At 46.0% G+C, this 25560-nt stretch overlaps 9 protein-coding genes across 9 annotated transcripts; 2 read left to right on the top strand and 7 right to left on the bottom strand.

Annotated features, from left to right (window-relative positions):
• Nucleotides 1-93: 93 nt before the first annotated feature.
• BDV38DRAFT_293302 (P-loop containing nucleoside triphosphate hydrolase protein) lies at nt 94-4295 on the bottom strand (the record flags this gene model as incomplete). Its single annotated transcript, XM_032062208.1, has 3 exons — nt 94-952; nt 1017-3560; nt 3620-4295. The coding sequence occupies 3 exons, from the start codon at nt 4293-4295 to the stop codon at nt 216-218; spliced, it is 3957 nt and encodes a 1318-aa protein (XP_031918870.1). The 3' UTR covers nt 94-215.
• Nucleotides 4296-4799: 504 nt separating this feature from the next.
• On the bottom strand, nt 4800-5829 carry BDV38DRAFT_267476 (sterol desaturase family protein; the record flags this gene model as incomplete). The annotated part of the gene is made up of 4 exons (XM_032056599.1): nt 4800-4951; nt 5013-5170; nt 5236-5583; nt 5639-5829. 4 exons carry the CDS (start codon nt 5827-5829, stop codon nt 4800-4802), a joined length of 849 nt encoding a protein of 282 aa, XP_031918869.1.
• Nucleotides 5830-6975: 1146 nt separating this feature from the next.
• On the bottom strand, nt 6976-8572 carry BDV38DRAFT_267475 (FAD-dependent oxidoreductase; the record flags this gene model as incomplete). Its single annotated transcript, XM_032056598.1, has 4 exons — nt 6976-7440; nt 7500-7876; nt 7929-8203; nt 8256-8572. 4 exons carry the CDS (start codon nt 8570-8572, stop codon nt 6976-6978), a joined length of 1434 nt encoding a protein of 477 aa, XP_031918868.1.
• A 742-nt stretch (nt 8573-9314) lies between these two features.
• On the top strand, nt 9315-10965 carry BDV38DRAFT_293299 (uncharacterized protein; the record flags this gene model as incomplete). Its single annotated transcript, XM_032062207.1, has 1 exon — nt 9315-10965. Exon 1 carries the CDS (start codon nt 9415-9417, stop codon nt 10963-10965), a length of 1551 nt encoding a protein of 516 aa, XP_031918867.1. The 5' UTR covers nt 9315-9414.
• Nucleotides 10966-11147: 182 nt separating this feature from the next.
• On the bottom strand, nt 11148-13004 carry BDV38DRAFT_234064 (NADH:flavin oxidoreductase/NADH oxidase). Its single transcript, XM_032053195.1, has 2 exons — nt 12477-13004; nt 11148-12426 (listed from the first exon to the last, which is right to left on the bottom strand). Exons 1-2 carry the CDS (start codon nt 12648-12650, stop codon nt 11329-11331), a joined length of 1272 nt encoding a protein of 423 aa, XP_031918866.1. The 5' UTR covers nt 12651-13004; the 3' UTR covers nt 11148-11328.
• An 875-nt stretch (nt 13005-13879) lies between these two features.
• On the bottom strand, nt 13880-14439 carry BDV38DRAFT_277621 (DUF4334 domain-containing protein; the record flags this gene model as incomplete). Its single annotated transcript, XM_032058529.1, has 3 exons — nt 13880-14053; nt 14105-14378; nt 14432-14439. The coding sequence occupies 3 exons, from the start codon at nt 14437-14439 to the stop codon at nt 13880-13882; spliced, it is 456 nt and encodes a 151-aa protein (XP_031918865.1).
• A 450-nt stretch (nt 14440-14889) lies between these two features.
• BDV38DRAFT_267472 (SDR family oxidoreductase) lies at nt 14890-16219 on the top strand (the record flags this gene model as incomplete). Its single annotated transcript, XM_032056597.1, has 2 exons — nt 14890-14920; nt 14982-16219. 2 exons carry the CDS (start codon nt 14890-14892, stop codon nt 16217-16219), a joined length of 1269 nt encoding a protein of 422 aa, XP_031918864.1.
• Nucleotides 16220-19253: 3034 nt separating this feature from the next.
• On the bottom strand, nt 19254-21202 carry BDV38DRAFT_234056 (uncharacterized protein). The gene is made up of 5 exons (XM_032053194.1): nt 20642-21202; nt 20447-20551; nt 20151-20375; nt 19938-20080; nt 19254-19866 (listed from the first exon to the last, which is right to left on the bottom strand). The coding sequence occupies exons 1-5, from the start codon at nt 20834-20836 to the stop codon at nt 19374-19376; spliced, it is 1161 nt and encodes a 386-aa protein (XP_031918863.1). The 5' UTR covers nt 20837-21202; the 3' UTR covers nt 19254-19373.
• A 1150-nt stretch (nt 21203-22352) lies between these two features.
• On the bottom strand, nt 22353-25290 carry BDV38DRAFT_234053 (amino acid permease-domain-containing protein). Its single transcript, XM_032053193.1, has 7 exons — nt 24628-25290; nt 24501-24571; nt 24330-24443; nt 24194-24276; nt 23736-24137; nt 23349-23674; nt 22353-23288 (listed from the first exon to the last, which is right to left on the bottom strand). Exons 1-7 carry the CDS (start codon nt 24781-24783, stop codon nt 22854-22856), a joined length of 1587 nt encoding a protein of 528 aa, XP_031918862.1. The 5' UTR covers nt 24784-25290; the 3' UTR covers nt 22353-22853.
• Between the last annotated feature and the right edge of the window lie 270 nt (nt 25291-25560).

Here is a 25560-nt window from a genome sequence, read left to right as displayed (position 1 = left end):
GATTCAATTCCAGTTCTCAAGACTCCTTACTTCAAAACATGGCAGCGATGGTAAAAGAGTGCCAAGAACTGAAGACAATCTTTCATGTTAAATCCAGTCCCAGTAATACTAAATCAACATTGGCGCAACATAAAAAGCAATGAAATATATCCTGAAAGTCATGTCACAGTATTGGATGGAATATACAGAGACACAGTGAGACTATATAGAGTAGATCATGCGTTTAGGGTAGAAAGCACCAAGCCTCGTTCTTCCTCGCGAGTCGTCTTGCTTCCTTGTCGTCGTAGTTGTCGTCTAAGCCAATCTCGGGTGCCCCTGGAGTTCAACCGCTTGACCTTGACCTTGAGAACCGTGTATACCAGCAAACGATAGCACAACATGACCACAACACCCCCCAAGACTTCCAACCATGGATTTTTCTGATCGAATTTGTACAGCTGCAAGACTTGTTCTCCGGTTTCTATTAGACACTTTCCATTCACATCTCGCTGCTCATCCGTGCAAGTAAATTCTAAATCTCTCATGGTCAAGACAGAGATACTGGTTACTGCATACTTGACTGGCGATATGTGATTGAACCACTGAAGTACCTTTGGTGGATCCAGACTCATGACGCCGCCTAGCACGGTGAAGATAGCAAGTAACGACGCCGTGAAGCTGACTGCTAGACTTATATGATCAAAGAGAAGATAAAATAGCATACTTATGGATTCCCCACTGTTCAGCGCACAAAGGGCGCTTAGGAACAAGAAACCAAACAGGTCTGCCTTAGGTGCTAATTTTGCTGCGTATGCTAGTAACAGAGCAAATAACAGGGCAGAAAAAGCTTCGAAAGGAAGTTCGAGCATGGTGTACTGCGCTAGAAATGCTTCAATATTGTATAGGCCCTCTGATGTCTCCCGGTACATAACATCCACTTCAGGAGGGAAGGTAGCGACGTTCTGGAGCATACCTAGATATCAGGAATGAGTTTGTGAACCGGTTGGCGAGATTGTGAGACCAATTATGAAGCTTACCAATGAATGCTAAACACGAATACTGTTGAATAACACCCATGCGAGTTTGGATGGAAATGTAGTCTGTTTTCATCGGTGCAGTAAATAGTGCCAACAAAAGACCGACGCCAGGAGCCTGGATTGATCGGGCCAGGATTGATATTGGCTGGCGGGAAGTGTTCAACATGGCACGATGTACAAGCATCGGAAATGCTGTTACAGAAGAATGATGGTTGCATGTTATAGAATCCGAAACCGATTCCGTAAGACCACGATCAGTTCCGGGCCGAGAACCAAAGGATTGGTTTCTTGTGTAGGACCTATGGGCTTTCCACGCATCGACAAGACTGCCTAGTCGCTTCTTACTATCTTCGTAGCCCCCTTGAATTTCACCGGATGTTGCAAGATCCATGAAGAAGTCTGCAGGATTCATCGCCTTAGGGCACTCAAATCCCACTGAATAAAAATAGGGACGCATCTCAGACGTTTCACCAGAGTACAACGGTAAGCCATCTGGTGAGAGAAGCAGGCAGGTGGAGAAAAGTGGCCACATCGACGACGTGGGCTGATGGACTGTGAGAATGATAGTGCAGCCTTCAGCAGCTAGACCCTGCAGGACTTCTAGTACAGTGAGTGCCATGAAGCTGTCGAGTCCGGACGTAGGCTCATCTAAAATAAGAACTCGCGGCATGGTTAGGATTTCACAAGCGATCGACAGACGGCGTTTTTCCCCGCCGCTGATTCCCCTTATGATTGCGGACCCAACTAGACGTCTGGCACATGATTCCAGACCGAATCTTGTAATAACTTCTGAAACACGCTCACGCTTCTCACTGTCAGGCATAGAGGATGGCAACTTTAGCCGAGCGGCAAAGAGCAATGTTTCGTCCACCGTAAGTGCCGGCATCAGATTGCCATCATCCTGAGCCACAAATGAAACCATTGATCTGATTTGGACCTTTGGTAATTGCTTTCCATTATACAAAGCTGAGCCTGTACAGCACCATTTGGAACCTGAACTCGGAGGAAGCCTTTCAGATAATGAAGACAACAATGATGTTTTGCCACTACCTGATGCTCCCATAATCACATTCAGCTTTCCTGGCTGAAATATGGTGGATATTGGACCACAGATCCTGGATGTGATACTGGTTACATTTCGCCGTTTCGCCTCTAGGACGTAGTCTTCCAGACAGAGGGAAACTGGAGTCAATGAACGGTCGTATCTTGCCCTAATCCCTACCTCCGTCGAACTAGGGTTACATACCCTTTCCGGTGGGGTGAGAGGTGGCTTTGGATTCTTAACATGGAGGACAATGGCTCCCCATAAATGAAAGATACAAGTCATGGACCACAAGATAACAATAGGACGCCATATCCACTCTTTCGGCATTCCCAGGCTATCCATGACAAACCGTCCAGTATACTGCTTACAGCGAGGATCTGCAAGATCGGCTGAGAAAGGACAGTCATATAGGTGGCCTTGGTATGGGCCATGCACACCGATAAACTCGTTCGTACATAGAGCACCAAATGTATAGAAAGTATGAGTGACCCATTTGAGCCATCGAGCGTACGGTGGGGCCTGATCAGTCTGGATAAAGTATGCGGATGCCACCATCTGCAAAGTGAAAAAGAGGTTTCCCATCAGGCCTGCTCCGTGAAAGCTCCTGGTAGTGGCCACACAAAGACCGGCGAACCCAATGGCAAGATAATGTGTTAGTAGCATGACAAGTAGAAAGATGCAAACCTGGGAGCCCGAGCCACGATATCCGACCATGGGATAGTAGATGGCCGTGAAGAGAAGTGGAAGGCTTAGATCCTCTAGGAAAAACCTCGACGCTCTCCGGCTAAGTAAAAACGCGGACGCACTCAGGACTCCGTCTCTCCGCTCGTGATCGAATAGACCAATCTCATCAATTAGACGGCATATCTCATGGACTAGAATCAAGTATCCATATAGCCCAGTGGCGTCCCAGAGGCTCCCTTCGCGTGACCTAATCCCACTCAAGCTGCCATCTAGTTGCCAGAAAGCCCAACCGTTGATAGCAGCCAACGCAGCAACAGCACACCAAATTCCAAATAGCGACTTCCAGTCCCTCCAGCATATTTTCAGGTCTCGCTGTATCATTACTTTGCATACTCTTGAATAACTTGGAGCTTTGGTACCGGAGTCTAAATAATCACATACATCACGGGAGTTGGAGAGACAGTTAGCTGTAATGGCTGCCGAACGACTCATCCAGCATAGTTTCAGCTGCTCCACGCGAACACGGGATTTAGACTTTAATGCCTCTGAGCGTACATCAATTGATGTGATATCCAAGAGAAAGTCCGCCGGATTCACGAATGGAGGCATTTCATATCCACAATCCTTAAAATAGTCGCCCACCATATCTGATGGTCCACTGTACATCAAGTGACCACTGGACAGTAAAATCACATTGTCAAAAAGACTCCATGCGTCAGACCTGGGTGCATGGAGTGACATGACCACTGTCATACCCCCATCGGCTAGTTGCTTTAAAGTCTGAATAACCTGAAAAGCCGTTGTTGCATCAAGACCTGCAGACAAATCAGCGGATAGACTCCAACTACTTCGCAGCGTACATTCGCGATCGTACCAGTTGTTGGTTCATCGCAAAAGAGTACCGAGGTCGCTTTTAGCAGTTGAATCCCAATGCTGACTCTTCGTATTTCACCCCCACTACATCCCTTATTCTTGCTGTCTCCAATTCTGGTTTCCGCACAGTTTTCGAGGCCTAGCCTCGAAATGATGCTATCGACAGCACGGTTAATCTCCGAGACTCCTGCAGAACCCAAGCTTAACTCAGCGGCATAGCTCAATATCTCGCGGACGGTCAACATCGCAGGAAGGATATCTTGCTGTACCAGATAGGCACTCTGAAATGCTCCAATGTCTGCGCTACCATTGTACGTGGTGTTGCCCGTAATATTTAGACGACCATTCTGTGTTCGGCCAGAGAGCACATTCAGGAGGGAAGTTTTTCCGGAACCACTACCTCCGAGGATAACGGTCAACTGTGCAGGGGGTATATATGCTCGTACGTTGTGGAGAATCCTTGGTGGTTGTGGTGGTATAGCTGTACTTTTTGTCGTCTTCCAAGCGCGTCGTATACCTTCGAAGGACGAAGTAGTGAGGGAGACCGAGACATCATGGGCTTCTATATGTACAGGATTGTGTCTAAAGTTGGCTGAACCTGATGGATCCCGACGGTCGTGATCGCGTTGACCAGTATCACTATGTGACAGCAATTGTTGATGGATCCTTGGGTACATTGCTGTTAGGTTGCTCGCACGCGGCTAGCCAAGAGAGCGTAGGCCGATGCTGTAAGCTAACAAAGGTGCAGATAGATCTAGCGCTCGAATCACATACCGATGAAGAAGCAGTGCGACATGAAGAAGAAAAAGACGTGCCGACTCTCTTGTGGGGTGACGAAAGTGGCTATATTGATATATGGCGGTGCATCCTTAACGAATAGTAAGGGGTAGACGTAGGAAGGGGTGTGAATATGGGCCTTGGTGGGGGCCCACTGGCACTTTAATCACATAATAATTTCTCGAAAAGGGACCTTATCTTTCTTACTAGTCATATTTACGATTTCAGCGGGGTGATCTTGAGCAGCTTTACATTTATAGGATTAATTCTGGGTCTGTCTACTTTCTATGACACACGAGATATAGCCCTTTATCTTGTACAACTGTTTATTCTCCAAAAAAGCCAATGCCCTAGACCACATTGGCCATTCATCGGTCACAATAAGCTTGTTATACGATGCTTTCCTAACTTTTGACTGTTCCTTCCCGTTTCCCTGCGAAATATCTCTCCGGGTCTGCGTAGGTGCCCCCTAAATGATCCCAAAGTGTAAGAAACTGTCCAAAGTTTAGCTTAACATTCTTGTGATGCACAGTATGGAATTGATCACGATTGTCGTCTGGTGTCATATTTGTTAGCGGCAAATGAACAAGTCTCATAGGGATGGGGTCGGCACGTACGCAGTAAAATCGTCCATATATTTGTTGTCACGAATACAATGAGCTGTGCCTCCCGAGACATCGGCCATAAAAAGCTATAGGCATAAATGGGCAGGCTCATGATGTACGCCTCGAGAGGATCGAAGGCATAGGCCGAAAACGGGGTTGGGATAATGTACCTGCAAGTGGCGCATCAGTTTCAAAACGATCCCTAATTATCAACTAAACCAAAGTGTCTTCTTACTGGTGGTGCTTCTTGTGCATCAGGTTGAACAGGTAGTTGATGTGGAAGGTTCGATGAAGCCAATACATGCAAGTATCACTGAATAGGACAAAGAGCAGAAATTGCCCAAACTCGTACCAGAAAGGTACTCCCCCAGACCCAAAATCATAAAGCTTTGCGTATCCGCGAACTTGAGCAACGAAGATTGGGACGGTAAGGACATTTAAGCCGAAAAGAGAGAGCAAGGAATCATAGATCTCGTGTCTGATTTGGTTCTTATGATATTTGGGATGCTTTTTTAATGCCTTGTCAAAATATAGATAGTGGCAAACGGTCCCAAGCAGGAGAAAAAACACCGAGCTAGAAATCCTTTCCGTTGATTTTGATTAGCAAGAGTTCAACCAAATCATGCCAATGCACAAACCATGTTACAATGAATATGCTTAGGCTTTGCCTATAGATACTTTCCCTACACCATAGCTTAGAATCTGCGATGACAGAACAGACACTTGAAGTATGTGAGGTAGCACAGAACCCTAGTTGCAAGGAGCCACGAACTGAGTCATAAACACTGTCAATGATAAGCGGATCTAAGTAGTTGAATATTAGGTCCATGTTGGCCTCGTTTGCGTTCTTCCAATAATGCCAGGGAAAATATCCATTCTCTAATATCTCAGAGGTAGTTTAAGGAAGAACCCTAGTCTCACATAATATGCCTTCGTCTTTGCGCCACCGCTAGACAGTTGGGCTCCCTAGAATGCATTATGATCGACATTTGGCAGTGTGGAGGGGTTTATGATACATCTAGGGAGAACCCAATATGTCGGAACGGGCCCCACAGTTGCAACATTCGGGCACTAGTTGAATGGAGTTTCTAGGGGTATCACATAACTGAATCTCAGGACGTAGCTCAATCGAATTTACGGTACGGTGTATAGAGTAGTCAAGCATGCGGCTTCTTAAAATCTGCCAGGTCCCAGCAAATGGTAGCTATTTTACTATGGAGAACAGAAATCTTCAGCAGGACAAGGGCAGAAGTCCTCTTGTGTATGATTAAAAACCAAAATAGACAATTGTTCTTTGCTGTTCAGGGCGAGACGGTATCGTTCATTTAGAAGATGCGGTAGTTGCCCCTTGCGTAGGTATTGTGGACCATACAAATTTCATTCCTAAAGTATGCTAACCCTGGAAGGACTACAGTAGATACTACCATAACACCAGATAGATCTGCATACACTCGATAATTTTTGAGGCATGTAACTTCATTCCAGATCTACCCCAGTGGGTCAACCAACACACTCATGAATTAGCAACTCACAGCATTGGATATGAGATATTTGCACACAGAGCCAATAATTGGTTAGGGCTTTAAGTCTTTGATCACCACTAAGTGCAACTTATGGCATGATTTGGTGTGCAAATATTAATATTGTCTCCGAAGGTCTGCATAAAGAAATGGGCGTTGTTCACATGATCACTACTTCATGTAAGGGGGCTATAGCCGATGCCTGACGATTACCACATAGGGGAAACGTTATACTATAAGCCTTGTTCTAATGGAATGCATAGACGGGTTACTGTTGACCGGATGTGGATCTTTTAGCGTCCGCAAAACTCCGAGGTGCTCGGTTGAAGCTATTATGGCGGTTTTAAACTGTAAATATAGCTTAGGAAGCGTTTATATTATGGCAAAATCAATACTAATGAGAGATATTTATCGACTATACTGACACTATTGATGTGTAAAATCGGCTATCCTTTTTATGGGAAACAAAACCGCCAAAGCTTAAGCGAACCGTCTAGTAGTGCGAATGCCATCTTTACAAATAGATAATTCAAAAAAAAGAGGCACCCATGATTCACCTTCAACACTGGTTTGGATATGCGCGGAGGCTCGGATAAGAAATCCAAGTATTCTGTTTGGCCATCAATATCTGATATGTAGCTGATAACTTGCTCACCATGATATGAACCAATGTATAGTCCTAGCCCCTTAAAGAAAATTCCACAAAAGCTCTCACATCGAGCCAGTATCCATGAACATGTGTAGAAGAATCTCATTCTATGCTTTCGTGAGGCTTCCCAGGATTGTAATATCGCCTCACGCCCACATTTTTCAGAGCAGACACGACCCTGGCGTTTGTCTAGGATACAGACAAGGCGATTAGCTAGCGATGCGGCACTCTCAATAGCACAGTTAGCTCCTTGTGCCAAATTCGGAGTCATCTTATATTACAGTTAGTCTTCTGGTCATATCTTGATGAGGGATAGAAGACCGCACTCACTTTGTGTACAGAATCACCAATACAGACAATATTCCCTGAAACCCAGTTCTCACAAAGGAGTTCCTCGAGCCCAACATGAACACATGTTTTGGTGTTGTAATACAGATCTTTGAAGAGGATCGTGCTAGAAATATGGGTATCCAAGAACGGTCGGACCTGTTCGTCGATTGATGTCTGGTCTTGCGCGTAGCGTGAAAGACGGGGGTACTGATGTGTTTCTTTAGATCTGATTGACAGAAGCCAGTAGATACGGCCGTGTTTGCCAACGTTAACGATAAAGGAGAAGCCGTTCCCATAAGTTCGATGCGCTTGTCCTGGGTGTAATTCAGGTATAGGGTTTGAGATGCCATAAATGCCGGAATACTCTGAGGTCAATTCTAGAATGAAGGTAAGCCAAGCACCTATCCAATACTAACCATTGTAACTCACTTAGCGGCACATTTTGAATACAACTAAGCGCCCTAGAAAGGTCTTGCTGCCAGAGGGTTTCTCTTCGTGTGGCACTATGAATGCCATCCGCGCCGACAACTACGTCCCCAGCAAATGAGGATCCATCGGCGCATTTCACCTTGACTTCCGATGAGCTTTGATCGAATTGAACTGCACGCTTATCAAACACAACGCGGGGCCTGTCCCCGACCAAACTATTGTAAAGGATCTCTATCAAATCCCAGCGGGCAATCACGACCGAGTCGTAACCATGTCTAGATAGTTCTCAGGAGTTGCGTGACTGATAGGGCAGATGCGAATTCCTACCTCGTGGACGGAAGCTGCATCATATCAACCGTTTTGAGCAGATATCCGCTGGCAAGCCAGGTTGAATGGCTAGTGATTGACTGCGAAGCAGCTTTAAGATCTTCCAACAGTCCGAGTTGACTGAGTATGCGCACCCCATTAGGGAGTAAGGTAAGTGCATTCCCGGTAAGAGGTGGTGGCAGGTTCTTTTGGGATTCGAGAACGACGTAGTTGATCTTACGCTTAGAAAGAGCATTGGCAAGTGTTAAGCCAGCAATGGAACAACCCACAATAATAACGTCAAATTTTTGAGTCTGTTTGTCAGAGAAGGTCTCCATGGTTATCCGACGGTCAGACGGTGAGACGAGCCTCGTTTAACTTCATAGCAGAGTCCAAGCATGAATCATGATAAACATCGCAGGATCGGACGTCAAGCACTTGAGTAAAGGTGCTGGGTTCTCCCTGTGGTTTAATTACTGGAAATGATCCCGAATACAATATTTCCTTTCCCTTTTTCTTGTTTTGAATTTACGGTCAAGCGTATTCAATGAATTGAAGCATTCCTAAAACCTGGACCAAATTAACCAAGTACGTGCTACCCGAAAGTTACTGCGGTCAATATGAGGAGTCTACTTCCCTCAACTCGATTGAATCTTATTGATTTTTCCTTTTCTTGTCAGAATGTGTGAATACATAGCGGTCAGGAGGTATATGACGTGTCCTAGCGACTAAACTATAGCAAAGGGGTTTCCTAGTGCCAAGCATTGTTGGCCAACCGTTGGGAACGTCGATCTGGTCCCTCACGTAAAATACTCAGAGAAAACTCGATTGAAGCTATCCGTTGAAGAAGGGTGGATCAAACGTAACCCCCTTGCAGTGTAGATCTCAGTAATAGCCACTAGGTGCTCAGTTGAATCACTGTACAATTCGAACTAGTGATATGCAATCTTCGAGATCTAATGAACCTATCATGCAGAACATGTAGAATATTATGTATGCTTACATTACTGGTGCGTGTGAAAGGCAGTAAAACTTCACTCCGTTACTACAGTCGGTGAAGTCACATTTTCATGTCAATCTATCTCCTCTAAATTCCTTTGACGCTCAACGAACCAAAATACTACTCTCCTACAAAATCCCACCAAACATTGCTTTCTAGCATCTTTGAATCCAGTTCACAATGGAAATACATAACGCTATCGTTCAGAGAATCTCCGCACGAGTGAAACAATTCTATAATGACAAAACCCCATTCCACATATACCATGGCTCAACGAACTCGACACGTGCTTCAACGAAGCTTCGCTCGAACACTGTTGACACAGGCAGTCTTAGCCGAGTGCTTATGATTGACCAAGAGAGAAAGGTTGCCTTAGTAGAGCCAAATGTCCCTATGGATATGCTTGTCAAGGCAACGCTTCCATTTGGAGTTATCCCACCTGTCGTCATGGAATTCCCCGGAATAACGGCTGGTGGTGGATTTGCCGGAACGGGTGGAGAAAGCAGTTCCTACCGACACAGCTTTTTTGATAGAACTGTCAACTGGATCGAGATTGTGGTTGGGAACGGCGATATTATCACTGCCTCCGCAACAGAGAACTCTGACCTTTTTTTCGGGGCTGCGTGCTCATTTGGGACCCTGGGCATAACCACTCTCCTCGAAATACAGCTGCTAGAGCTCCCTGTAGAGCCAGCGGTAGAGTTGACATATTTCCCAATTTCAATGGGCGTCGATGAGGCTGTGCGAAAAATTGAGCATCTGACGCCAGACCCAACATACCAGTACTTAGACGGCATTATGTTCACCAAAGAGAGAGGCGTTATTTGTGCCGGATCAATTACAAGCGCCGCAGACCACTGCTCTCGGCGAATGCAAACGTTTACTCGCCCTTCTGACCCCTGGTTTTACATGCACGCTGAAAAGATGGCCTCCAATTCATCTGCCGAAGAGGTTGGCCCGGCAAAAGACCTTATTCCGATTGCTGACTATCTGTTTCGATATGACAGAGGCGGGTTCTGGGTTGGCAAATATGCGTTTGAGTACTTCCTATTTCCTCAAACCAAGTTCATGCGGTGGGCCTTGGATAACATCTCTCACACAAGGGTGATGTACCATGCAGTTCACAAGAGTGGTTTATTCGCCGAATACACTATTCAGGATGTGGCGGTCCCTTATAAAGGGGCCAAAGAGCTTATTGACTTTGTTGACAATTCGTTTGGGAAGTATCCGCTTTGGATTTGTCCGGTGCGTTCAACGACAGCTCATGTCTCGGGGTTAGTAGCAGAACCACGAAGCCAACCAGACTCTGATCCGGATAATCCCGGAATGATGCTCAGTGTGGGAGTCTATGGACCGGGCCCCAAAGGCAGAGAGTTTCTCCGCTTTAACCATGAGCTCGAGAAACTAGTAAACAAACTTGGGGGTCAGAAGTGGTTATATGCGCGGACCTATTACTCTGCGGAAGACTTTTGGTCTATTTATGACCGTTCCACAAGGGATGACCTACGGCAGAAATATCATGCAACATACTTACCAAATTTATACCAGAAGGTTCGGGCCGACCGCGAGGGGTCATCTGGTAGCTCCATGCACTCGTCATGGATATCAAGCCTGCAGGAACGAATATGGCGACAGTGGCCTATCTGTGGACTTTACGGGCTCATGCATACGTTTTGGAACAAGGAGTATTTGCTAAAAGGAGCAAAAAGGAGCTTAACTAGAGAAGGGTGAATGGGAGCTAGTTGTCTTAATGCAGGGTGTGTTCACAAGTGAAGTATAATCCTTTCGACAATTCTCTCGCATCTCGAAGAAATGCACAGTAGATTGTAGCAGACGTTTTACCCTTCTGATCAACTTTCAGCGGTTCATCTCTTGGAGTAACGAAAGTTTACCTATGACTTGTTGGTAATTGGGCCGAAGTGGGCTTAGTGTATACATACTCGATTGATCGAAGGGCTTTTCAGTATAATTTGAAAAGGTTCTATAGTCTATTATATCTCAAACACATGTTCTATGATCTATATCTATGCGCCTACTCAATGCAATTCTTCATAACTCCAAATGAACGACCTCGCAAAATACAGAATGGATCGATCATTCGAAAATCGATGCCTTCATAGAGTTGGGCTGTATGTATTCCGAGGCATTCCGGAAGCTGGTGAATCCCCAGCGGATCTGAGCAGCCATGGCAATTTCAACATCGAGATCTTTAGCGAAGTGCCAAGCAAGGCCGGTATCACGCTGGAAAGCCCGTCCGACAAGGATGACATCGATATCATTTTCGTTGAGAATCTGGTCAGCCAAGGTGCCGCTATTGATCATGCCCACAGCAGCAACCAGCATCCTATCACCAACAGCCTTCTTTACAGCTGCTGCAAAAGGAACCTGGAAAGCAGTACCCGACTTCACTTTTTGAGCACTGTGTACACCACCACTGCTGATATCGATCAAGTCGACACAGCCTTGTTCGGCCAGAGCCTCTGCAAATCTGACTGTGTCGTTGACCTTCCAGCCTTTCTCCTCGGGCATGCTGGTTTCCAGCCAGTCAGTGGCAGAAACACGCAGGAAGACCGGGACATTGGGGCCAACAGTATCCCTGGTCAACTTAGCGATTTCCAAGGGGAGGCGGAGTCGATTCTCAAAGCTGCCACCGTATTCGTCGGTCCGCTGATTGGCTGCAGGACTGAGGAAGGATGAGAGCAAATATCCGTGGGCATTGTGAATCTCAATGAAATCAGCCCCAGCAGCCAGAGCGCGCTTGGCGGCAGTAACCCAAGCGTCCTTGAGCTCCTGAATATCTTCCTTGGTCATTGCCTTAGGGATAATATCATCCGGTGCGAATGGGATGGCGCTGGGACCCTTCACATTGTCAACCCAGCCACCAACAGCATCGGTGGCAATGACTCCACCGAGCCAAGGTGCCACTGTGGAAGCTTTGCGCCCAGCATGCGCCAGCTGGATACCGATTTTCTGGCCTTGGCTATGTGCAAATTCGATGACCTGCTTGATAGGTGCAATCTGGGAATCCTTCCACAAGCCAACACAGCCTGGAGTGATACGGCCTTCGGGAACAACCGCAGTTGCTTCAATGATCATCAAACCAGGGCCACGTTGAGCAATGCCGCCGTAGTGGGTCAAATGCCACGGAGTCATGTGGCCGTCATCCGCACTGTATTGACACATAGGCGCCAGCTGTAGATACTTCATTAGACAAGTTCTAACAATACTAGGAGAGCACCTACCCCCAGGCGGTTTTGGAATGTCAGTCCTCTGACTGTGAGAGGTTGGAAAAGCTTTGGAATTGGCCTCCCACTAGTCTGCGGGTTTCGAGCTGTACCGGCAGGGGGTGTTTGAGCCGGAGTAAAGTAAGAGATGCCCTCCGCGGGCTTGGTAGGGACATCGGGCCAATTTGCCATGGTTGAGATTGTGTGTGGTTGACTATATCGAAATTTCAGAAGCAAAGAAGAGGGGTATTTTGTGACGGTTTACCAAGGTAAGGTGAGTTTTAGATAACTAAATAGCGAAAGGTTAAGTCGTACAACCTGTATGAAGGTCTAGAATATATATGTCTTCACATTGTCGCTGATGCTCCTGCCCAGTCATGAATGCATTGCAATTTGCTGACAAAACATAATGCAACAGGAGAATGTCTCCGAGAGTGCGAAGTTTGAGGTAGATACTAGAAGTTCCCCTTAGAAGTCTCTGCAGAAGCAATTGGACCAAGGTTTACCGAGTAGGATTGCATTGATGGTGACGCCACCCAGATTTGTCAGGATTTTGAAAACACGGTACAACCTGTAAGGAAAAGTCTCCGAAACGGCGGGATATGGTTCGGGATCTCACGTAGGGCGTAGCAGATGCCGTGATCCACATCTTTTACCCGCCCGAAAATGATACCATGAGCCGATGATGATCCTGATCTGATACAGTCTACTTCCCCAAACAACAACCAAAACTGCTGGATGGTAGAAGAATAGAATGAAATGCAAATGATGAATCTAACTCAACTGTTCACTCATACACCCCCGCAAAGCTGGACGCGAATGAACATGTATACTATTTAAGCAAACGTCGTTTTCAGAACAGGGGTAAATCCTTTCAAACTATTGGCTTAAGTCTGAGGTTCTAACTGATGACAAATGGATGGGAAAAGCGGTCATTGTATATACTGAGGTTAGAGGTATTGTTACTCGAGAAGATGCTGCCCAGGTTGCTATGGAGCTTCTGGCGCAAGCTGATACCAACTATTGAGTCGACTTCATGAAAGGCGACGAAAGTATTGATACTTGGTGCAATGAACTGATGTTTTTCGAGAAGCTGGTATCTCAAACTAACAGCCCTGTGAACTTTTTTATATGGGATGTCTGTGAGCTATGCCTGCAGGAGAATGCCAAATGTGTGATTGAGATTGAGTAAAGCCAAGCCTCAACTAAATTGGGGACATGGAGATAATCTTAAAACTTTTGGTTTCGAACCACTGGCCATATCTGGCATTGCATTTTGTAGAAGGTATTTGGATCGGAGATCTATTTTTCTTTAGATGTAGCTGGCCGATTGGCTTCATAATAAATACCACGAAGAGCAATGTATTTTGCTACCAAGACCTAAGACATCATATCCTTCTCTATGATCTGTAGGTGAATTGCTATCCACAAGACTCTTGTCGTTTTAAGTAAAAGAAAAAGTCCTCGCCAAGTGTCTTGCCTTCCATGATCCCTGCGATGAGTTTGTCATTTACATAGCGGAAATGGTCGAATACCGGCCGCTCATCGTAGACCATAGTAGTTGAAACCACTCCTCGATACACCATCTCCTTCAACTAATTTTCGGTTAATTTCCATAGACAATTATCTGGAAACTGATCACATACAGTTGCAGAACCCCACTTGCCCCAACTGGTTCGCTCCCCATCCTTCTCAATGATCACTGGATCCACGTTGTTGATGGACTTGAATGACTTGCCCACCCACCGTATCTCTTTCAGGGTGCTCGCAACCTGATGGCCAGTGTCGAAGAACCCTCCATCCCACTCCCCAATCAATTGGTCTGGTTTAATTGGAGGGAGTTTGTCGAATATGGAATTTAGCACAGCGGGCTCCACCGGTTCTGAAGCCTTGATCAAAGCAATGTATTCATCCTGTGCACTAAGAATATTTTAGTTGTCATAATTCTATATGGGAACGAGAAGGAAGCATACGTAGACATTTTTCTTTGTTCAGTTAATGACCAGAGAAACTCTTTTTCAGTTCTTAGATTCTAACCTGGGCTTGGTCACTCGATGAGTTGGAATTGCTGTCTCTATATAATACCTAACAGAAGTGAATTACATTACTAATCTTGACGGACCTTCTATCAGTACTCCATATTACTATTAGTATGGAAACTAATCAAAGGAATTGCTCCGAAGGCATATTTTACGTCATATGTAGCCGAGAGCCCTTCCTGGTGTTTGTTGGCGCCACTTTGAAGTTTAGAGCAGATCCCGAACCAGAGTAAGGAAAGAGGGGGGTTATGAGGTCATGACACCAGAGAGGGTACAGCTTTCATTCTCCTCTTGCTCGAAACAGATGGTATATAGAGAGCTTCGAGCGCATTAGTATCTTGAGCTTGGTATATTCAACTCCAGACTCCTCTTCATCGCGTGAACACTAGACCATGCCTTCGGCTATCGTTACTGGTGCTACGGGTAGGGATCAAAGCCTCCCCTCGACCTTGTTAACTTTCCCTATCTAATTAAAATCCGTCAGGCATAACGGGTAGTGCTATTGTCCACCACCTGTGTAAAGACTCTTCCTATGACAAGATTTACTCGCTTTCCCGGAGTAACCCAGGCTTCCAGGATTTCAAGATTCAACATGCAACCCTCGACCTCCAAGCTAGTGCAGATGATATGGCGAAGACTCTTGAGGGCATCTCCGCTGAGTATATCTACTTCTGTGCCTATCTGGCACGGGATGACCCTGCGGAATCATCTCGCATCAATGGCGTTATGCTTTCAAACTTTATCCAAGCTCTGGAGACTACAGGGGCAATCAAGAACCTGAAGCGCTTCGTCCTCACTTGTGGATTTAAGCATTACGGTGTGCATCTCGGTAACTGTAAACAGCCCCTTCTCGAGGATGACCCCATCCTAGTTGGTATCAAGGGTGGGGTTTCGTGGCCCCCTATATTTTACTACAACCAGGAGCGCATTCTGGCCGAGGCCGCTAGTCGCGGTCAATGGGAATGGATCGTCACACTCCCCGAAGATGTCTTGGGATATGCACGAGGGAACTTTATGAATGAAGCTACTGCTCTAGGTTTATACTGTGCTGTGAGCAAAGTCCTCCCTGGCTCGGAACTGCCGTTCCCCGGCTGCAAAGCGAACTATTTTGCTTTCAATTGCTGGACCTCGGCCAACCTACATGCCAAATTCTGTCTCTGGGCTGCGACCGCAAAGAATGCGGGTAACAACATCTTCAATGTGATGAACGGGGATACAGAATCGTTTCAAAACCTCTGGCCTCGCCTTGCGGCTCGCTTTGGTTGTAAAATCCCCAATCCTATGTTCCCCAATGGTGGCGTCCCGGACACGAAAGGGTTCAAAGATTTTGAGTCCACCACAGTTCGGATGCCAAACAAGCATCCACTGACTGTTCGTGGGGTAGACATTGGCATTTCTCTTCACCCAGAGAAACAAGAAACTCCAACCTTATTCCTCCAGGTCGATCCAGAAAAATGGGCGAAACGACGCGATGTCGATGAAGCATGGGTCAAGATACGAGATACTTACAAACTTGACCAAGTGGCGTGGGACAAGGCTACATGGGACTTTTTAACATTTGTCTTGGGCAGAGACTGGAGCTGCGTAGGTAGTATGAGTAAGGCTAGAAAGTTAGGCTGGACAGGTTATGCCGATACTTGGGATGAGTTGGAGGAGACATTCAAGATTTTGGAAAAAGAAGGAATCTTGCCACCTGTGGAGCAACTGAAAAGGGATTTCTGATCAACCTGTTTCGGTCTATGGTCTTAGGGTTCAGTCCTGTGTCGGCAGTGGACGAAATAGGAAATGTATAAGTACGCCCTACGCCCTACGCCCTACATTACAAGGCCAACCCAATGAAATCTTGGTTTATGAAATGCTATGATTGTAATGTACAGACACATTAGGGTAAAGGCGCTGCACACTCGATGGAGCTTTTCTTGTGACCGAATTATTTTATCGCTCATGGTTGAGGGATTTTATCTAGTCTGTCTCAGTCGCTAATCAACTTCAGGCGTACGCTGTCCTTGCCACGAGTTTACAACCGATTATTACGAAACTAAACATCATCTATTCGCTTTCCTAAAGTAGCACTCAACAGAATACCCAGCAACTACACTTTGAACCACCTTCGGCTTCTCGGAGCTACCTGTCATTGCGTATTTATTCCTAGGAAATGATACTACAATGGTCTACTATATCCATCCCAGAGCAACGAGGAAAGGAAATTTACAACTTGTCAGTTTCAGCAACTGTGAAAGAAGTTGGTTCAGTCAAATGTAGTCAGCAGAATATGAATCAAGGCATAATAACATGGTTATCACGAAATCCTTACCTGAAGGTGATGCCTGTCTGGGCAAAGATACCACAAGTCAAACTTTGCCCTAGTTATAGTGTCCCTGGCTGATCCCGGGCCATTGCTCAGGACCACGACACGGTAGGTCCGAGTGGTGTCAAGAAGTTGGACAGAATCAGTTTTTCATGAACCTTCTCGCAGCAAATTGAACCCAACATATGGTGTCTTGCATCAGACCTCCTATGCGTTACAGGACGCATCGATTATTCTGCGGAACTTAAACATTCAACAGCAGGGATTCGAAAACAATGGTATCTACGTTGACCCGATCCTTGATCTGAGGAACCTGATATCTTTGATCCACATTGGGTTCGGATTGCCGTGCGTGGAAGGCTTTAGGGTGCCCTAGAAGTCATCTATGGCCTTGAATGTAGCCCATATAGCCCTAACCTTGTAGGTTGAGCATGTATATGACGTAGGTGTCCAGTTGTCCTAAATTGCAATCGACCACCAAGACCTTCAGCAGTGTTGAGAAGAAATTGTATCATCCAAGTCATATGATTTGCGAGGCAGTGTGCATTTCACTTGTACACACAGAAGTACCATGCTCCTAGCAGATACACTGTAGCTGAAGAATATGACGGTTATTTAGTATTTTGATGCGGTAGTGTAACTATATCTAACTATCCAGGTGGCTAACATGGAGGAGATTGAGCATTACCTGGAAAGCGTATTCCAATTGTTACTGTGGCTCACAATAGTTTATTTAGATCTGAGTTCTTGCTCTAACCTTAAAAAATCCCGTAAGCAGCTCGTCAGTTAACCCACATATCTTGACTTCCAAGTTATTTATAACTTAAGATGATAAAAGAAACTCAAGAGAGCCAACAAATAAGAGAGTTCGACATCCTCAAGTCAGGTAATTTTTAATATATGTGACGTGGCAATTTTAACTCTAATTGCCCTAACACTATATAAGTGCTCTCATCGACTCACATTACAGGTGCAAAGACCTATCACTTCCGACAGACTTTTCATAACAAAAATGAAGACGCGTGCATTCGCATTCTCCAGGCTCTTGTTCCTGCCATGAGCTCGTCGTCTACGCTTTTTATAAATGAAAATGTACTACCGGAGACGACCTGTCTACAGAGTATAGGGCAAGACTTTCGATGACAATGATGGCCTTGTTCAATACCTACGAAAGACGGGAGAGGGGTTGGCACCAGCTCCTGGGCAAGGTTGGTCTTACGGTCAAGGAGCTTAGAAGGTTTAGCCGGCACGGGCCTTATGGCAGTTAAGAAATAGAGCACTGAATCAAGCATGGTAGTATGGAAAATGGTTTCAGAAATTTACAATGACCTCACTTTCAATCTGTTGCTGGAAGCCTGTATTGGTATTAGTTCTTCGGTAGAACCCAAATCAAGTCACACGAACGGATCTCAATCCGAATGCACTGAGACTCCATGACGGTCTTTAAGGCCCTGAGCTCTGGTGTTTGTATATTTCCCCATGATAACCCTATTTTCTGTCATTTTAGGGAGGACATACGTGGTGCGATCCACGTTCGTTCTTCAGGGAACCGTTGATCCGACATACGTAATTACGTGTGAATCAATAGTTAACTCTACTACATGCCACTAAGTTACTCGTCTAAGAAATTGACTTAATATAAACTATCAAAGAGCCGATAACGGTGGAGCAACATCCGGTTCCTAATCGGGAAATAAACGGCTCGCGTCTCAACCGGCAACAATTGCTAGCTGGGCCCTCGCACCTTTGGAGAATGGAAAGATTTTAAGCGAGCATCCTAGATTGACTCTACATGATTCATGGACTGGGTCTGAAACCTGCCCACATGGTTTAGCTTTTCACAAATGTCGTACGACGAGGGATCGGCCAGGCGTCAGTGGATACCATTACGAATGCCACGCGGTGGGCATTGCCGATCACCAGTTGCAGTCCCAACCACGCGGATAATGAATCCGACCGTTGAGATATTCGGTTAAAATCATGCATGGATTCTAGGACCCTGTGTGTGTTTGACTATCGCTAAAGTCGGAGCGTTGTTCTAACATGTTGTGGGAAACCAAGTGCGGGTTTTCTTTTTTCCGGCGTAAATTGAGCTGAATTATGAGAGTTAAGTACGGTGCAGAGAGGGGATATGATAGTGGATTGCTGAAGTGCACGGATTCTATCCTAGCACTATGTGTTCGCAATACTTACCGGACGTAGTTGAATCGCACAATCTGGGGAGTTTCTCAAAGTCCTTGTAGGGCAAGTAGAGGCTATAACAGTAGCCACAAAACTCATTTGAAACATGTGGTAAAGAATACTGTTAGAGTCAGATGTTCAAGGCATGACCTAGGCGCCATATGGTGCTTTGGTCGGGTGGTATTGAGGAATACTATTACTACTGATGATAATCGAATCTTCCCGAATAGCTAGGAAATGCAAATGTGAAGGTTGTACGGTAGTTCTGTTTATATTCATAAGATCGTTCGGCATGGCTATTATGTTATCCATGCATGCATCTATACAAGTTTCTATTCTATGAAAGTTTGTACATAAGGAAAAGGTCAAAAGAGAGGAAGATCGACTCTAGCAGTTGGGGTTCGGAGAGTGATGCACCGTATATTCCACATCCTTCTTGATGATCATCTTAGTACTCCCCTCACTCCCAATACTATTTCGATCATCACGATCTGAATGGCCACCGGTCGATGAGCCAGGTTGAGCAGATGTAACCGTCGTCTCTCCGGCTCCAACCTTCGGCCGGAATGGATCTGGCTCGGGCGCAACAACGGATCGATTCTGAAGCGACTGTAGTGCGTAGCTGCCTTGGTTGCTGCGACCACGATCTGACGCGTAGGGGTAACTCCGACTAGTGCTGAGGTTGGAGTCACCGGCGGTACCGTAGGACGTCGTGACGGCGTTCATAAATGGACGAAGACAGAAGGCCGTACAGGCAATTAAGGAGTAGTTTAGGGCGACTTGCGTCCAGGTGTAATGGTTAATGGCATCGAAGGTAGGATTCCGAGAGGAGGTAAATGAATGAAATTCAGAGAGTCGTACGGCTTCGAAGGCAACGAGCCTAACCATCATTTCAATTAGCATTGGTGTGCCAGGACTCGGAGGACAGGTTCGACAGCATGGAACACATACGGAATTCTGGAGGCGAAGGCCATCATGATCACTAACTTCGGCTTGATGGCCATTTGGAGCCCGTATATTAAGACTATCGAAAAGATAAATAAGGCGACTTCGGTAGTGATGTCAATCGCCGTGATGAATTGCCATCGTGCAAACTACCGTTGTTGTTAATCATTACCGATGTTTATTAATGCTGAGTACCCTGAAATCGGGCGATATACGTACCAGGCTGGTGCAATGTTCGCCAGGAGTCACCCACGGTTTATTAAGTGAACAATCAATCGTGATCACAAGGATGGAGATAACTATTCCTGCCGTTGCGAATGCAAGGATTCCCCATAAGGTATTTTTGTGTCTTCTCCGAGGTGTCAATCTCGAATAAATGGCCACGACGCAGCATCTTGAAAGGTACAACGTAATGAGGTAAAAAACATCACTCGCGACAATTGACTGATCAATTATTAGATAACTTTTCTCTGCAGGCTTCGCGTAGTTTCCATGAGCAGCAGAAAGTAACCTACGTTTTGGATACTCCTGACGACATGATCGTCAAGGAGGCGGATCGCCGTTCCGAATCCCATGGATGCGGCATGGAAAACAATAATCGACTCCACAATTGCGGAAACCTGAAATTTAGGGAATAAGCAAAGGAGAATGTGAAGCCGTCTTGACAAATATTCAAATCCATCCAGCACCATGGGGTGAACTGCACTTACAGTCGCTCCCAGAAGAATCACATCGTCGATCCCGAACGGTGGGCTAAGCAAGAACCGGACGTAGAGCCGGATTAGCAGACACACCAAGGACAACACCAGACAAATAGCGGAGACTATAATGATAATTCCAGCATGGTGGTCAGCATCAACCGTTTCGAATGGCGGCGATTGTCCAGGAGGTACTTTGATAGCCATTATCTTTGAATGGCCGTACTTTCTAGATCAAACGCGCCATGCGAGCCGGCGTTGAATGGTGCAGGTGTCAAAAGTAGCCACCGACAGGGGTTGAAGCTGAGGGGAAAAAAGAAATACGGCAGGGGTTCGGGTCAATGATTCATATGTATATTGACCAGAGTTAGTGCGCTGCATCGAGAATTTTAAAACTGCTCTAGCAGGGTAGCGATCGTGGGAGCCTGGGTGTCCCATATGATATGCAATAAACTCGCATGAACCATAGACGTGGTACTGGCGCTACCACATGAGTAGCTTGTTGGTGCGTGCCCTTGGGGGCACGCGATTATGGAAATTGATTGAGACTCAGTGCATTTTCAAGTCTCAGGTTACTTGTCTATGGTCGGGCCCGATCTGGACCCGTAAGCCCGATCTTTGATTTAATTCTAAAACTTTAGGGCTTAACGAAGTCGGCATATTGTAATATAATCCCTGCAAAGAAGGACTCCATCGTTGCATTATACTTACTCCAAACTGCTCCGTAAGTTCCGTAGAATCCCTGTTACCCTGGCTAGTGAGCTGCTAATAGACCCTTTTAAGGTTTCAAGTCTTCCAGCAGGGCGATGCAGACGATGGTCTGGTAATTCCTCTGCCTGTCACCCGGCGAAACCCATGCTATACCCGAATTTACCAATGTAGAAGTCCAAACAAGGCTCAGCCACCTAATCACGCACACTCAAAATCGTACGATCGAGCACATTCTATGAACTTTAACTAGGTACCTGAAGCAACGCAACCGCCACGAACTGGCCCAGTATCTCTTAATTAAAGTTTGACCTTTAGGCTCTTCCGCCCCATCCGAGCATTCTACTGTTAACATGAGAGTCAAGGTTCCATCCAATCAGGGCTCTAAGGATCACAAGTCAAGTCTGAAACTATGACAAATTTAACATCAGCGGCAACTCCGACGCACATATGGGTCCCCTCTGGCCCCCAGCTCGTAGCAGTTGGAGGTGAACTAGTGACACGTTAGGTGAAGAGGTAATATGCGGAAGTATTCCCGAACTATTGTTTCCCCGTCCCGTCGTATTCTTTATTGTTCTGTTTCAGATTACTTAAAATATATGTTCATTAGGAGTTGGGTATGTGGTGTTCCAATACTGTAAGTCGTTTTCGTCCAGAGAAAGGGTGCTGAGTATTTGACTGACCCCAAAACTCTGTACGAACGAATAAGCCTCGGCAAAGTGGACTAGATCTTCAGTCAGAATGGCGTTATTCTCCTCAAAAAATTTTCATTCGCAGGATATGAGTTAATATCGAGGTGGATTCCACACTTGCAGCAACAACAGGATAGTTGAGCTAGAAAACAACCAAAACCCGGACCCACTATTCTTAGGGCAATGCACGTGCCAAGCCGCTACACGGAATATGTCAGCTGTGGTGTTATTAATGTTAATATAATAGATTGTTATAAGCACGCTACTTATGCAACTAATTGAGTATTTGGTAATGACCTTGTTCTTCACCATTCAACCAAGAAAAGAGGCCCATTACCTCGTGGTGTACACTTAATCTAGTTCCACACTCACCAACATGCCTTACTGCTGCTCATCCCCTGTTCACAGTTGTCTTTCCCTTTAAAGCGATCCCCACTACGGGATCGCCAGTCCCGCCAAGAGGGCTTCGTAATAAGCTTCGAGCGGACCCTGACTATCGAGGTTCCTGTCTTCTCAGTGATCTGGCTCTGGGAAAGAGGACAGTGGATGTGGGGGCATCAGTGGAGCTGCGGTGGGCCTTCAGGTTTGTTTGGCCTGATTATTCGCTGGAGCCCAGAGAGTGTGACTATCAGGTTGCACTGTGCAGGAAAGACCATGAGGGGCTGAAGTTGAGCAGATTTTTTTTCTTTGAAAAAAAAAAAAAATAGCTACGGGCGCAGGACAGGCGTGTCTTCAAGAAAGCAACTCGATCCAATATCCTTTCTATACTATCTATTTCCAATTAGAATTAGGTGGTTATAATCCTAGTAAAAAAGTATACAACCTCAAATGTCACGCTTGACCAGAGCAACGGGAGGAACGTAGACGTGCCGGCCGCGGAAAATGTAGTATAAAATGGCAATAATCATAATGCCGCCGTACATCACCACGCACCAATTCATCGATTCTCGGTCGACTGTTGAGGTCAGGGGGAAGAAAGCGAATACAAACACCGGTACCAAGAAACACAGGGCACCGATGTTAATGGCCATTCCAAACCGACCCAGGCTCCACCGACGAGGTGGAAGGGGCTCGCCGCGGATCCGTTTGAGCAGCAAGCACCCAATCGTAATGACGTATGAAGACATAAGTGATCCGATGGTCAAGGTGACGATAGCCAAAAGAGCCGTTGTCGAACCGATGTTGATCAACGACAGGAGAACCGTTACCATAAGAGAAACCATCACCGCATTAAGCGGAATGTTCCACCCCGGAGTAACCTATATATGGATCAGCACCGATGGCCCGAGGCTGCCAGCAGACGGGGCGGTGCCACTTACGTATCCAAAAAACCCGGAAAATGGAAGACCGCCGTCTCGGGCAAAAGACCAAAGTTGCCGAGAGGCCGTGGCTAACTCGGTAATCGTACTCGCAGTGAGTGTAAGAACCAAAATTGCGGTCATGGTGTTCGTGCCGGGAAGACTATTGGTAGCATTGTAGAACACTTGAATAAATGGGTAGCCGGTGGGAGTTGCGAGGACCTCGTCGATATCACCCAAGGTGAAACAGATCGTCACCAGCATGAGAAATCCCGCACAGTCATTGATGAGAACGGAAGTGATCATAGCCTTTGGGAGGGTCTCGGATGCATCTTTAATTTCTTCGGCTAGGTGCATTCAATCCTATTAGTCGATGTCCCAAATCCAACTGGAGAATGTTGTACTTACACATGTGCACGGCACAGTCATATCCAATTAGAGCAGTAATAGTAGTGGAAAATCCAACTAATGTTGCTGTCCCAGCGCTGTTCCATCCACCACCGTTGTTAAATTCTGTAAAGACCTGTTGGGCGCTTCTTCGAGGAGCCAGAACCCAGAGAGGGATGATAATGGCAAAGAGCCCAACGACATGGAGGATAAGAATGAGGACTTCGACGAATGGCAGTTTCTTGGCCAGGAAGGTATTGAACAAGATACCGAAGAAGGTGATGGCAATCACCAACAGCGTACCATGCCAGCGCTCAAAGACATAATCATCATGGTTGAGCACAATGAGACCCTGAATAATAGTTCCTGCAAGGAAGGCAATTGAGACGATGGCACATTGCCAGCCCATAGCACACAGCCAACCTTTTTATGTGAATAAGTCATATGGTCCAGGATCTGTGGGAGCAAGCATTCCTTACCGGTGATATAACTCAAGAACTTCTGGCAACTACGAGGCGCGAATTCGGATACCCAATGGTATTGCCCTCCAGATGTCGGAGCCCTGTGTATATCAATGAGCACCATCGAAAGGGATCAAGATCGGGGAGCAATTACATAGAAGCCATTTCAGCTAGACTGAGGAAAACGAGCAGGAATCCACACGCAACGATAAGGAAACCCCAGATCAAGCCAGCGGTACCTCCATCGGTCAAACCTTGCTCGAGCAGTCTGTAGGATAGGGTTAATAATTAGAGAGCTAAGGTTCTCGATACCCAAGAGACATACGTCAGGATAACCTCCCATGTTGCGATTAATGTGCAACCAAAACCGACAATAGAGATGAAACGGAAATTTCTCTTCCATGAAGTAAGTATCAAATTGCTTGTTTGATCAAGACCAACAAAAGACATACACGTAGCACCTGTTCTCGGCCCAGAGCACTCATGTCCGCCTGGTCCTTCACAGTACCCCGGTATTTGGCGGGCACGAAGTGACCTCCTTGTGCCGCTTCATCGCCATAGGTAGTTGAGACTTGGGGGCCACCTTTCAGACTGTTGAGCGAGACCATATTGGAGACACCGGCGCAACTAGTTGCGCATTAAGAAAATTGTAGTTCAGAGAAAGGACGGGTTCAGCACGACAGGGATGTGAAGAAAGAAACCGAGTGTTTAAACCAGAGGAGCTCTAAAATAAATTAGGCGTAAATTAAACTAGAAGTAAAAACTAGAGAAACCAGATGAAACGAGCACGTTGAATCTACTAGCAGATTTAGATGCGCCACTCGCTCGGAGATTTTCAAAGCCGAAAATAGTCTAGGGAGTTGGAGACTTGGAGTTCGTAAAGATCCCCTGATATCCGAGTCATCAATCGTGCTAATGCTGTTCTAGAAGCAATCTAGCAAGCTAAACGGCATTTAACAAGCGACTGACTCGGGAATTGTTGCCACAATTAGAAATCCCGGTAACACATGCAGAGCTATAAACGATGATGCAGAGGCAGCAGCTACGTTCAGGATTAATTCCTTCGAGGTTCTACTCCGTACAAGGTTACATAGGACCCAGGCGCTATTTGCGAGATAGGAAAATGAATAATGGAAAATAAAAATAAACAACAAAAGAAAAAGAAAACGATCTAACTCTGTCCGCGTTCCATGGAAAGACCAATCAATCTAAGTGCAATATTTTGATTGATATCCACTCGTAAAACGCCATTGCATCAGCCCATAAGCACACTATCCCTTTAGTTCATCGCCAAACAGCCAACCGGATCTAGCCAAGATCCCCTTGGATTCTCCATACGAACCATCCAAAAGGGGATTTCGGCCCATCCCGTCATAGGCAGAACC

This window comes from Aspergillus pseudotamarii, assembly GCF_009193445.1.
Source record: "Aspergillus pseudotamarii strain CBS 117625 unplaced genomic scaffold BDV38scaffold_3, whole genome shotgun sequence".
Classification (NCBI taxonomy): Eukaryota; Fungi; Ascomycota; class Eurotiomycetes; order Eurotiales; family Aspergillaceae; genus Aspergillus; species Aspergillus pseudotamarii.
This window is presented reverse-complemented; position numbering and strand designations above follow the sequence as displayed.